At 41.8% G+C, this 13,443-nt stretch overlaps 1 protein-coding gene across 1 annotated transcript in view; it reads left to right on the top strand.

The window, feature by feature from the left end:
* Nucleotides 1-322: 322 nt before the first annotated feature.
* Nucleotides 323-13,443, top strand: part of LOC140732645 (uncharacterized) — a 64,998-nt gene continuing 51,877 nt past the window's right edge. The window contains exon 1 of the mRNA XM_073055340.1: nt 323-4,138. Within this exon, the coding sequence (XP_072911441.1) occupies nt 3,044-4,138 (1,095 nt within the window). The 5' untranslated portion in view covers nt 323-3,043. The remainder of the gene's footprint in view (nt 4,139-13,443) is intronic.

The following is a 13,443-nucleotide window of genomic DNA, read 5'->3' as shown; positions in this document are numbered from 1 at the left end:
GATGCCTGTTGATATTTCAGACCGGGACCTGAGTTTCTCCAGCATTTTGTGTTTTTTGCTTCCAACAGCGCAGCGATTCACAATCCACCGTCAATGACCGAACGATCAACTGCGCAGGCGTAAACGGTGCCCAAAAAAAAAAGCTCTCGGAGATGCGCATGCGCAGGGCTCAAGGGACAAACGGCTCTGGTGAATCGGCCGCAGGTAGGAGGAGGGCTGTAGGTTGGGGATCCATCAGTATTGGTGTCGGTACCGCGGCGAAGGGAAAACTCCTGTGAGTTCCGGTAATATGGTGGCCTCGCAAGTTCGAGACAATCTCGGTCCTTTCCCTCTCTGTCCGCCCCACCTCCCTATTCGGACTCTACTTTGATTTTTGCTTATATGCAATGGCGACGGCGCCATTTCTACTACGCATGCGCACTACTGGAAGTGTCACGGATGGATGGGTATCCTATTCGTGCGGATTTCTGGGTAAAGAGGCAGTCATGGCTGACATTTTACCACTTTCTGCACCAGTCCGTGGGGTGTGTTTGGAAGCGCAGGTGGAGGGAATATGAGTGGATGGGTCTCCCAAACACTGCCGATCTCCAGCTACTGAATTCCAAGGATTAGTGACTTGGAACAAAAATATCGTTCCGACTTAATCTCCAGTGAGGAATCTAATCTTCCAGTCGCTGAAAATGCCAGTTAGTGCTGTACGGAGAAATAGAACAAAATCCTTCCATCAGCTTTAGAACAGAGGAGTGTACTGCACAGGATCAGGCCATTCTGCCCACATTATCCTGCAGAACCAGCTAGAAAGCAAATCAAAGTCACCTAAATCCCTCCTACATACACCATGTCCATATCCCTCCATCTTCCTTGTATCCACGTGTGCATCGAAAACTTCTCTTAAAAGCCTCTAATGTATTTGTCTCTACCACCGTACTAGGTAGTGCATTCCAGGATTCATGACTCTGAGTAAAAACTTACCCCTCCCACCCCCCTCCTTAACCTATTCACTCTCACGGTCAATGCATGCCCTCTGGTATTTGTTATTTCAACCCTGGGAAACACATAGCCACTGACCGGTCTATCTATGCCACTCATAATCTTATAAACATGTATCAAATCTCCCCTCAGCCTCCAATGCTTCAGAGAAACCAGCCCAAGTTTACCCAGCCTCTTGTGATAGCACATGCTTTCTGAAGAAGGCAGTGTCCTGTCGAACTACTTCTCCACCCTCTCCAAAGCCTCAACATCCTTCCTGAAGTTGACTGGCCAGAACTGTACCCCAGATATGGCCAAACCAAAATTTTATAAATTTGCAACACAACGTCCTGACTTTAGAACTCAATCCCTCAACTAATAAAAGCAAGCATTCCATAAGCCTTCTTAACCACCTTGTCAACCTGTGAAGACACTTTCAAGAAGCTATGAACTTGAATCCCAAGATCTCTCTGCCCAGCAACACTATTAAGGGTCTTGTCCTTAACAGTATACCTTATCCTTATATTTGCCTATTGAGGTGAAACGCCTCACATTTATCGGGGTCAAACTCCATCTGCCATCTCTCAGCCCATAACTGTGACTGATCTATATTGTGCTGTGTTCTTTGCCAGTCTTCTACACTATCCACAACTCCATTAATCTTTGTGTCATCTGCAAATTTACTAACCCACTCATCTATATTTTCATCCAGGTCATTCATATACATTACGAACAGCAGAGATCCCAGCACTGATTCCTGTGGAACACCACTAATTACAGACCTCCAGCTCGAATAGGTCACTTCAACCTATTCCCTCTGTCTTCTATGTGCAAACCTGTTTTGAATCTAAACAGCCATTTTGCGGAGATCCCATGCATTTTAATCTTAAGGATTAGCCTCCCATGAGGGACTTTGTCAGGCCTTACTGAAATCCATGTAGACAACATCCACTGCCCTGCTACCCTCATTAATCTCTCTCATCACCTTGTGAAAAAACTCAATCAAGCTGGTAAGCCATGGCTTGCCCTGCACAAAGCCATTCTGACTCTCCCTAATTAGGCCATGGGTTTCCAAATGCTTATATATGATATCCTTCAGAAATTTCTACAGCTATTTCCCTACGACTGACGTGAGACTCACTGGTCTATAGTTCCCAGGATTTTCCCTTTTTCCCTTCTTAAGCACAGCTACAACATTATCCACTCTCCAGTCTCCAGGACTCGTCTGTTGCTAGAGAGTACACAAAAAAACTGGTCATAGGTAACCTGGGGTAAGTCCCATCAAGGCTTAATCCACCTTAATACCCCTTAGGAGGCCCAAAACTTCCTTTTCGTTCACCTCTAAAACTCTGAACACAGGTTGAAGATGGGCAGAAATGGCCCATTCTGATACAGACAAAAAACAATGAGAGAATTTGATGGTCAGTCCAGATGACCGATCTCTGCCCAGTTGGAAGAGGAGGAAGTGTTACTTCAACGTGAGTTGAATTTCGCTGTTACAGTGTGATGTCAGAGCTCACCATAGGGACTAAAATTATCACATCAAAAATGCTGTCCTTCACACATTGATGTATTTTATAAATCTTACAGGGTTAGAAATGGCGAAGAATTTGTGAACGGAAATCTTAAACTCGAGCACCTCAGGTTTGCTGTTTCTGTGCAGATTTTAAAGAGTGACCAGATATTTCCTCTGTAACACCAATATATTTATTGTTGATGCTTGGAGATGAAGAACTATCACATTCCAGCTGGGAATGTGCTTTGTGACTGAGGTGAAGATTTCTGTTGTGACTCAGTGAAATCCACTAGACCTGACGTGCTGAGAACACTAGGTCTTCAACTGCATTGATTGTACAAGGGAGTCACTACGTCGATCATCTGACTTAATGAATTGCCAGAGAATTGACAGTAGGGCGATATCATTCAAGTTCTGTCATGTGGAAGGAATTCACTCAGTTATCTGACCAACTGGCTTGCTGTTAACCTTGGGGAGCTGCTGTTCACCTGAGAATGTGGGAAGGAATCTATTCAGTCGTATGACCTAATGACGCACTAATCAGTTCACACTGGGGAGATGCCGTTTACTTGCTCAGACTGTGGGAAGGGATTTCCACGGTCATGTCAACTGAAGCTACATCAACAAGTTCACACTAGTAAGAAACGATTCACCTGCTCAAACTGTGGGAAAGAATTCAATTCATCATCTCAGCTGAAGGTACATGAGCGAGTTCATACTGGGGAGAGGCCATTCACCTGCTCAGACTGTGGGAAGCAATTCACTCGCCCATCTTACCTGCAGAAACATCAGTCAGTTCACACTCTGGAGAAACCATTCACCTGTTCAGACTGTGGGAAGGGATTCACTCAGTCATCTGACCTTCTGAGACATCAGTCAGTTCACACTGGGGAGTGGTTGTTCACCTGCTCAAGTTGTGGGAAAGGATTCAGTTCGTTATCTGCCCTTCACAGACACCAGTCAGTTCACACTGGGAAGGGGTTGTTCACCTGCTCAGATTGTGGGAAAGGATTCAATCGGTTATCTGAACTTAAAATTCATCAGCGAGTTCACACCGGGGAGAGGCCATTCACCTGCTCAGACTGTGGGAAGCGATTCACTTGGTCATCTCACCTGTACAGACATCAGCGACTTCACTCTGGAGAGAGGCCATTCACCTGCTCTGTGTGTGGGAAAGGGTTTGCTCGGTCATCCCATCTAAAGAGACACGAGTCAACTCACAGTGTGAAGAAACCATTCACCTGCTCAGACTGTGGAAAGGGATTTTCTCAGTCATCAGACCTACTGACACACCAGTCAGTTCACACGGGAGAGTGGTTGTTCACCTGCTCAGATTGTGGGAAAGGATGCATCTCGTCATCTCAACTGAAAGCACATCAGCGAGTTCACACTGGGGAGAAGCCCTTCACCTGCTCAGACTGTGGGAAAGGATTCACTCAGTTATCCAACCTACAGATACACCAGCGAGCTCACACTGGGGAGAAACCATTTACTTGCTCAGACTGTGGAAAGCGATTCACTCAGTCATCCAGCCTGCAGACACACTTGCGAGTTCACACTGGTGAGAGGCCGTTCTCCTGCTCTGAATGTGGGAAGCGATTCAGTCGGTTATCTGAACTTACGACACACTACCAAGTTCACAGTGAGGACAAAGTTTAAATATGCCTCATTCTGGATATTTAACCATCAAAGTTGCTGAATTCAGAGGCAAAATCTAAAGACACAGACATATTCAAAAGAGATTGTTGGTGTTGAACAGTAATTATTTCTACTGCTTATCACACCCTGGCCACTGGACACGAGAGGATTTTCTTCCTCTGCTGTTCACCTTTAATGGGACTGCAAATTAATATTCTGGATCTGTGATTAATAAATCAGTTGTATTTTAAACTTTACCTTGGGTACATGCTGAATTTACAACTCACCCCATGTACAGTAGGGAGTCAACTCAGTTCAGCTAGACCCTTCCAGTGTTTCTGTTCCATGATAATCCTTTTAAATCCATCCTGCTGTTCTCCTCTCACTCTCCCTTTGGCGATGGGTTCCAGACAGTTTCCACTGTGGGTGAAGAAGTTTCCCTTGAATTTCACGCATGACTTACTACAGACTGAGGAAGAAGACAGTTATGTTTCTCTCTCAGATCTCTTGCCTGAGGAAGAATATCCTTGTTGGCCAGAAGGGACTACAGTCTACAAATTATTGGATTTGAATGAATCAAGTACAGTGGAAGTAGACAAAAAGAACAACAGTCTACAAATCAGTGGATTCAGATGAATCAGGACAGAAGTAGCAGACAATCCAAATGTCTTTGTTTCCCTCCCAATTTGTGAACTCTGATCTGATACTTGCTCGGGGATAATCTAATCAGAGCAATTGAATCTGGACATAAAGAGGTTCAAGTGATGACCTGCTGAACCTGAGATCATTCTCAGACAAATAGCTATTTATTATGTAAAGTTCCAGTCCTGCCAAAGAAGCAATCTGTAATCACGTGTCTGAGTTAGCTCGTTTAACTGGTTTGGACCAGTCAGAGTTGAAAGGCACAAATACACAAAGATGGGGGGCAGAAACCATGGAAACAACATTGGTTGTTGCCCTGGACTAGGGCCAGTAAGAAGGTGATCAAAGTCGGTCAGGTGACCTTGAGCGAATGGGATGGAAATCCATTAGTTCAACTGATGAAGGAAGCTAAGAGTCTGGAGCTCCAAATGCATAATGGTGATAACTCTCCAGTGTGACGTGTCCATAGTTCTGTGTATTGGTAGTCCATAGTTTTGTTCTACTGGGAATCCACAGTTTCGTTTATGTGAGCGTCACTTTATGACATATGATGTTGGTATAAAAAGTCATGCGGACGGATTGCTGGAGTCTTTCATTTCGAAGGAAAGAGTGAGAGAATTAAGACTGCGGAATGCTAGCTATCAGGGGACTGCTCGCTACCAAAAAGGGTAAAGTCTGATACTTACCCATGCCCAAAGGATTGGGTTAATCAGAGGCACACTATGCATTTTGGAGTCGTGATTCATACGTGGAATTTTTGGAAAATTTTGTGGCAACCTCTTTTGTTAACCCTTACTTGGTTCTGGATATGTTTTGAGGTAACCACTCGTGCTAAGAGATAGTCCGTGACTGTCACTTTGTGATATCTCTACGTGGAATTTGGAACGTCTCTGGATTAGATCTTCGGTGATTGTTACTTTTTTTACCCAGCGTGGACCCTTTTGAAGACTTCGTGATCGCCTCTTCATTGCATTCTGAATTCACACGTTTCTCCTCTCACCTACCTTGTGGATTACTGGAACTTGCTAAATTGCCATTCTCAGACTGTGCTTGAGTAAGATTTGTTAAGAACTGTACATAATCTTGACCGTATGGGAGCTGTAGACACATAACACTTCTGTTTAAGACAGTAGTTTGTTTAATTTTCTATATTTTTGAGTAGATGTGAATAAATATAGTTTTTTAACATTAAAACCGGACTCAATTTGTGATCTATTGCTGCTGTTATGTAACACCAGCAACCAGAGTCCAACCATCACGGATGAGGAGGACCCCACAGACACGTGGAGATCGGGACCACAAAGAACACCTGTCCAGTGTAGACTCCTTTACTGGGTAATAACCTTTTCTCTTCATTGACTGTTCATGGAGGGTCAGGGAATTCCAGTGGATATGCACACAGCTTGTTTGAGAACCCATGTGTTCTTTAGTTGAGACAATAAAGGTTACTTGTTGGTAAATACAGATTCTGTCTGCCTCTCTGATCATGTAATAATGGTCATTATTACAAGATCCTTATAACAAAATTGGCATCCCTGTTGGTGGTTCAAGGATAAATCTTTCTTTTCGTTCAAGTCTGGCCGTGGAGATAGGATAGTCAGCAGTTACTAACCCGGAGGAAGAACTCAGGAAAATCTGCAAGTTAGAAGGACTTGGATTGTTTTGATTGTAAGGGATTCCTCTAGAAATTTGTGTTGAGGAACTGGCCACAATACGAGGGGATGGTTAGTCACCCTGGCTGCGAAGGGAAAACTACTAGGGATATACTTTGGAAAATTGCCCAAGAGAAGCTGTCGGGCAGGAAGTTTAAACAATTACTAAAACCAGACACGGCTGTTTAATTGAGGATTTGATACAATGACCACAGAATGCTAAGGCAGAATGGCACTGATTAGAAATGGAAAAGCAGAAGACAAGTGAGATAGGTTACAACAAGAAATATTGGAAAATTGGCATAAAGCAGAAGCTGACTGAGATAGGTTGAAAGGAGAACACAAAAGGAGGTAGAAAGCTTGAGAGAAAGGGTTACTGATTTACAGGGTTAAAGGAGTATGGGCTTGATGCATATGAACCAGTTTCAGTTGAAATGTGAGAAATTGCTTAAAGAAAAATGTAAACAAGAGGAAGCCCCTGAACTAGCGAAGAGTGAAGTGGAAGGATTAAGGAAACAGTGCTGTGATTTAAAGATGGCAATGAATGTGATTCAGGAATCAGCACAGGAAAGGAAGAATAACACTGGCAATCGTGCAAAGTGTTTAAAGCAGATACAAAAGCTGCAGGACCAACTTGCTGTACAGCGAGGAATAATATATGCTTTTGCATCTGAAAAAGGGGAGGAAGGTGAATGTGGAGATAATGATTGGTATGATATCACAGATGAAGCTATTAGATAACGGTTTTGATAATTACGAATGTTTTAATTTTGCCGAGGAACTCCCACCAACACCCTACCAATGGGAGCACTTTACATTGGTGAGATTGGGAGTCAGAAGGAACAACAGATTATGGATTTCACCAAAGACTAGAAGAAAGATAAACAATTCAAACAATTAATTGAAGGAGCAGGGTCTAAAATATACAAAGACAACAAGGGAGTGTTTGTTAAAGTTGAAGTAGTCCTATATCATCTATGGGGTCCAGGGGTGCAAAAGCACTCTGGAAAAGATAAAGGAAGTTTGCTGGTAGCCTAACATGAAGGATGACGTAGAGCATCATGTCAAGATATGCTTGATCTGTGCACCATATAATCCTGACAGAAATGTAAAGAAAGGAGCCCTACAACACACCAGCCCAGTGGAAGGGTCTTGGACTAATTTCCAGATAGATTATGTTGGTCCCTTATTGTCCACCCCAGGAGGGTACAAATATATTCTGGTAATAAAAGAGACCTTTATGAAGTGGGTGGATGTTTTTCCAGTTAAGACAAGCACAGCAAAGGCTTTGTAAAAATCTTATTGGAAGGATATTCACTCGATGGGGATCAAGGCATCATTTCACAGCCCAGATAATGTAAGATATCATGGAAGTTTAAGGGATCAAGCAGAGGTTTCGTAGACCCTGTAGACCACAATCTAGTGGAATTGTGGAAAGAATGAATTGAACACTAAAAAACATGATTGCAAAAATGGTGCAGAAACATTGCAGGTAGTTTTGCCTTATGCCCTGATGATTATTAGGAATAGAGAGGCATCTTCAACAGGTACACCCCTTATAAGCTCATGACTAGAAGGGATATGAAAGGATTGGAGGATTTGTTATGATTAGATGTCAGAATGTGAAATTGATGGGATTGTGTCGGAAAAGTGGCTACAACGATTGGTAGAGACAGTGAAAGGCCAATTATGTGGCAGCCCACCAAATAGAAAAATGAAGAATCAACGAAGTGAAGCCTACTGTGACTCAAAAGTCAGTCTCATAGAATTAAGCCCAGGACAAAGAGTGATGATTCAAAGACACCAACCCACCTCATTTTTAAATCCAAGGTTTGCAGGGCTCTATGAAGTTATAGACAAAGCAAGTCCTTCAGTGTACAAAGTACTGACTCTTCCATATAAAAGTGCGTGGTACCATGTCAACCAACTGAAATTGCTGGGGGAGAAACAGGAATGTTATCACCATTGACACATAACAATTGATGTAGCCCTGATTTGGGAGTCTTGAGGATGGAACAACTTTTCCAAGAAGATGGGGACAGATCCTAGCAAGGGGTGACTTTCCATTCCCTCATCCTGGGAACTGGGGGATTTTTGTCCAAAAAAAAAGGAAAAGTAAAATGTGCTAGTACTTGTCTCTGTGATCCTGAAATTAAGTTAGGTGAAGAAAAAATGGTGCCTTGAGTCCAAAGACAATTTGGAGTCCAGGTTGTACGGTCTAGAAAAACAAATTGAAAATATAGACTTAAAATAACTTAAGATTTAAATTTGAAATAAGAAGAGAAATTACCATTGTGTGTTACAGGTTTAATTCAACGTGGAGAGAATAATGTATCTTGTTGCAATGGAATTAACCCTGACTGGGGCCATGGTCAGTCTTGCTCCAGAGCTATTACACAAACATATCAATGGTGAGGTCATTGCTTGGAGAACACTCAGTGAACAAAAACAAATCTACTCAATGGAATCGGGTAATGTGGATTAACAAAGGAGAAAAGGAGGAATCAAATTTGTATTGTACTGGGGTAGATGGCTTGACAAAACCTTAGGTATTCCAGAGGTACAAAGCTACAATTCCTATTCAATAAAATTCTAGAGGTGGCATTATTCAATATCCTAGAGGGGATAATCATAAGTCAGTCTTTAGGTCCAATTATTGAGCAGTCTTCAGGTAATGATGGCCATGGTAAGATTACAGTTCTGTGGGATCACATTCAAATGATTATTGAGTGGAGTAGCAATCTATACAAGAGGTATGTCGACTGGGCTGGCCCTTCAAGTCTTTATGAAAGGTTGCTTCTATCATTATAAACCGTCCACAGGAGAATATAATACACTGGGAGAGTAGAATGGAGAAGGTCCTAAAGGAGATGTGGAAGTGTTTCTGTCAGGGCCCAGGCCCTTTCCAGGTTTTTAAAACTTAGAAAAATGTCTACCCCACAGCCTCAAGTGATGGAAACTGCACAAGAGCCTAAAGGTAGTGATAACCTGTGTAATACAAGCAGGAATGCATCAGTGTTAGAAGATATGTGGAATTTGTCACTTTGGTACCAAGGTACCAGCTTGTACAGGTAATTTTTAATCTCACTGAAATAATGGTGCTTACCTACAATGATGCAAGTATTTACTCACCTTTTTGGAAGATAACTAAGCAGCAGTGAATTTAAGTCCGTCAAAAGTAGAAGAGGTAGCAAGAGTTATCACCCTAGATATAGCAGAATTGGAAAACCAGATACAGTCTCTTCTGAAAATATGAGATATTACTGGAGCAGATTATAAAGAATAGGTACAAACTAATCAGATTGGTCGAGATGCATTCCAGGTAACTCTGGATGTGGTTAAATTTCTGAAGCCCCTTCAAGATGCAACAAATCTGATTATTGACCACATAGATCTAATGTCTAAGAAATGCATAAAACTGGGATCTAGTACTAGTTGGTTGCTACCATGATTGGCACCAATTTGTTACAACTTGATAGATAGATAGATAGATACTTTATTCATCCCCATGGGGAAATTCATCTTTTATTCCAATGTCCCATACACTTGTTGTAGCAAAACTAATTACATACAATACTTAACTCAGTAAAAAATATGATATGCATCTAAATCACTATCTCAAAAAGCATTAATAATAGCTTTGATGCACATGAAGTACCAGATTGGGTAGCGGATGAGCAGCTAGAAGAATGGGTCTACATGGATATCCTTAAGTAACCCACCAACACATGCTATTGTTATGAATGTTACTGGGAAAGGGATAGATTTATCAAGAGACCACTGGTGCTGTCCGGAAGAAATGACAGAGGTATGCTGGGGTAGCCCACATATTTTGCACCACTTCCAGCACTAACATAGCATGTTCACAACTTCTAACCATAACTGATACATCTTTGGAAGTGGGAAGAAAGTTCAAAATGCCTTTATTAAAGTTTAGAGTAAAATTTATTAGAATACATACATGTCACCACATTCAATCTTGAGATTCTTTTTTCTTGCAGGGATACTTAGGAAATCTATAGAACAGTCACTGTAAACAGAATCAATGAACAACAAACTGCAATTATAAATAAATAGCAATAAATAACGAGCATGAAATAACAAGATAAAGAGTCCTTAAGGTGAGACCATTGGTTGTGGGAACACCTGAAATCGAATATGCATAGTTATCCCCTTTTGTTCATGAGCCTAAGGGCAGGTTGAAGGGCAGCAACTGTTCTTGAACCTGATTGTATGAGTCCTGGGACACTTGTACCTCCTAGCTGATGGCAGCAGCGAGAAGGCTGCATGGCCTGGGTGGTTTTTTGATGATGAACACTGCTTTGCTATGGCAACATTTCATGTAGATGTGCTCAATGGTTGGGAGGATTTTGCCCATGATATACCTTCTGAAAATCTGCTGCCTTTTGTAGGACTTTATGCTCAAAGGCATTGGTGTTCCCATACCAGGCTGTAATGTACCGTCTCCCTGAAACTTCTTCCCCTCACTTTAAATGCATGTCCTCTCAGATTGTCAGACTTTAATTTGTCTATTAGTTCTGTATTTCTCCATAATTATATTAAAACTAATAGATTTATGGTCACTGAACCCAATGTGATCCCCCACTGTCCCATCTGTTACTTGCCTAATTTCATTTCCCAATACGAGATCCACTCTAGACCGCTCATCTGCAAACTGTTTCTGAAAACTTTCCTGGGAACATTTATCCAATTGTTCCCCATTCAAATACAATGGTAGTCCCATTCAATATGTGGAACACTGACATCACCTACTATTGCAACCCTATTGTTCCATCAGTTCTCTGTGATTCCCTACATGTTTGTTTCTCTAATTCCTGCTGATTACTGGGAGTTTATAACACAATCCCATCAAAATGATCACCTCACATACTTTATATTTCTAACTTCCACCTATAGTCTCACCAGACAATCCTTCAGAAATATACTACTAAATACTGATTCACCCTGATCCAAAAGCCAATTGCCTCTCTTCTCTCATCTCTACCTCTGTTTTATCTGTACCGTGAAACAATGAGTTTCTTCCCCCAAGATACCAGACTCCTCAATACCCAGAGTCTGGACTGATGCCAACTTACTGCCTTCTACTGTGCCTGTTGTCTTGTTTTTTTATTTATTGTAATGCTTGCACTGTTTTGTGCACTTTATGCAGTCCTGGGTAGGTCTGTAGTCTTGTGTACTTTTTTTTTCTGTGTTGTTTTTACGTAGTTCAGTGTAGTTTTTGTATTGTTTCTTTTAGCACCATGGTCCTGAAAAATGTTGTCTTGTTTTTACTGTTTACTGTACCAGCAGTTATGTTTGAAATGACAATAAAAAGTGACTTGACTTGACTGTCCCTGCCTCACCATATTTCTATCATGGCTTCAATAATGCAATTGCTACGAGACACTCCCAACCATACCAGCTTCCGAGAATTAAATACTCTAACTTTCCAGTGTATAGGTAGCTGGCGCAGCTTCTTTAAGGGGTTAGGATATTCCCGTTAATTGATAATCATATTTTGGGCGCTAAGAATTGTGTACTTAAGGAACACCTGAACATAAGTTAGTGTCTGTATCGGCTTGTTGGGCTCTTTTGGGAAATCCTGTGGATTTTGTAGTGTGGAGGAATGGAAGTTGGTTGTGCTGACTGTGATTGGTGTGGGGATGTTGGGAAATAGTGTAGGTTCAGGCGGGGGGATCTGGAAAAGGAACCACAAATGGAGGGTTTGGGTAAGTGCAGGTTGGCGGAAGGAGGTTGGAATAAAGTTGAATCTAGATCTGGAAAACGGGAAAATAAATATAATGTTGGAATGATTTCAAGTGATGAAGAAGAGGGGCAGGATATGCGGGGGGCGGAGAGAAGAAAAGAATACTTCAAAGTATTGTTTAAGCTCGATACGGAACTACCTTCTATCAATCCCATTAAGTAATCTACAGAGTTAAAATCAGCCATCGGGAATATAGATTGTGTTCGTACTTTAAGAGGGGGTTATGTGTTAATCATTTGTAGGGTAAGAAACAGTGTGTGAAGGCATTACCTTTGAAGACTTTACCTGGAGAAAGGTTAGTATCTCTGTTGCCCAATGAAAACATAGGTATTGGGGATGTCATAACAGGTGTTCTGGTGGAGATTTTGATACAAGAGGTTAAATCTCATTTATTGGGAGGCAAGGTTCAGGGTGTAAAGAGATTACAAGTTGTCAGAAATGCGGAAAGGATGGATGGTTTATCTCTATTGCTGTATTTTTGAGGTGAAGTTCCCTGATAAAGTTTGGGGTATGTTACTTGTAATTTATGAGCTTATATTCCACCTCCACTTAGATATTACAAACATCAGAGGTCTGTGCATGTTGCAGCAGTATGTTGTGCAAAACTAAGATGTAGCAAGTGTGGTGGGGAACATAAGTATGAAGACTGTGAAGGCATAAAGTTGAATTGTAATTGTGGAAGAGAACATGGTGCAGCTTATAGAGGATGTGAAGTGCTTAAGGAGGCAGCTGAAGTTCAGTAGGTGAAAGTACAGTTAGGTGTGTCTTGTGCAGAGGCCTTGCAAAGAGTTAAACCAAACGTTGATAAAGTAATGCTGGTGGAACACAGCAGGCCAGGCAGCATCTATAAGGAGAAGCACTGTTGAGGTTTCGGGCCAAGACCCTTCTAAAGTATTACCAGTCAGAGAACAGAATGTGAAATTGGAGGCTATATGACTGCATCATAGTTCTCTTACTAAAGATACTTTTCTAGTCGATAAAATGAAGTTTGTAATGCTGAAAACAGATGTGGTGAATTGTACTGCTCAAAGGTCATCGTACTGAGAAAATTAAAATCATGGTGAAAGCTGCTGAAAAGTATCTGGGTGTGACGGGTGTTATGTGGGAAGCTGTAAATGAAGCTCTAATGGGTGGGGTATCTGTATTTCAGTCTCCTAAAGATACATAATGGACATAAGAATATTGCAAAGGAATGCGAGAAGCAGGGGACCGTGCTCTCTCCGGTCCTGTTCACCCTGTACACATCAGACTTCCAATAT

The sequence above is a fragment of the Hemitrygon akajei genome, chromosome 9, assembly GCF_048418815.1.
Source record: "Hemitrygon akajei chromosome 9, sHemAka1.3, whole genome shotgun sequence".
Lineage (NCBI taxonomy): Eukaryota > Metazoa > Chordata > Chondrichthyes > Myliobatiformes > Dasyatidae > Hemitrygon > Hemitrygon akajei.
Note: the sequence above shows the minus strand (reverse complement) of the source record. Positions and strands in the feature narration are given on the sequence as shown.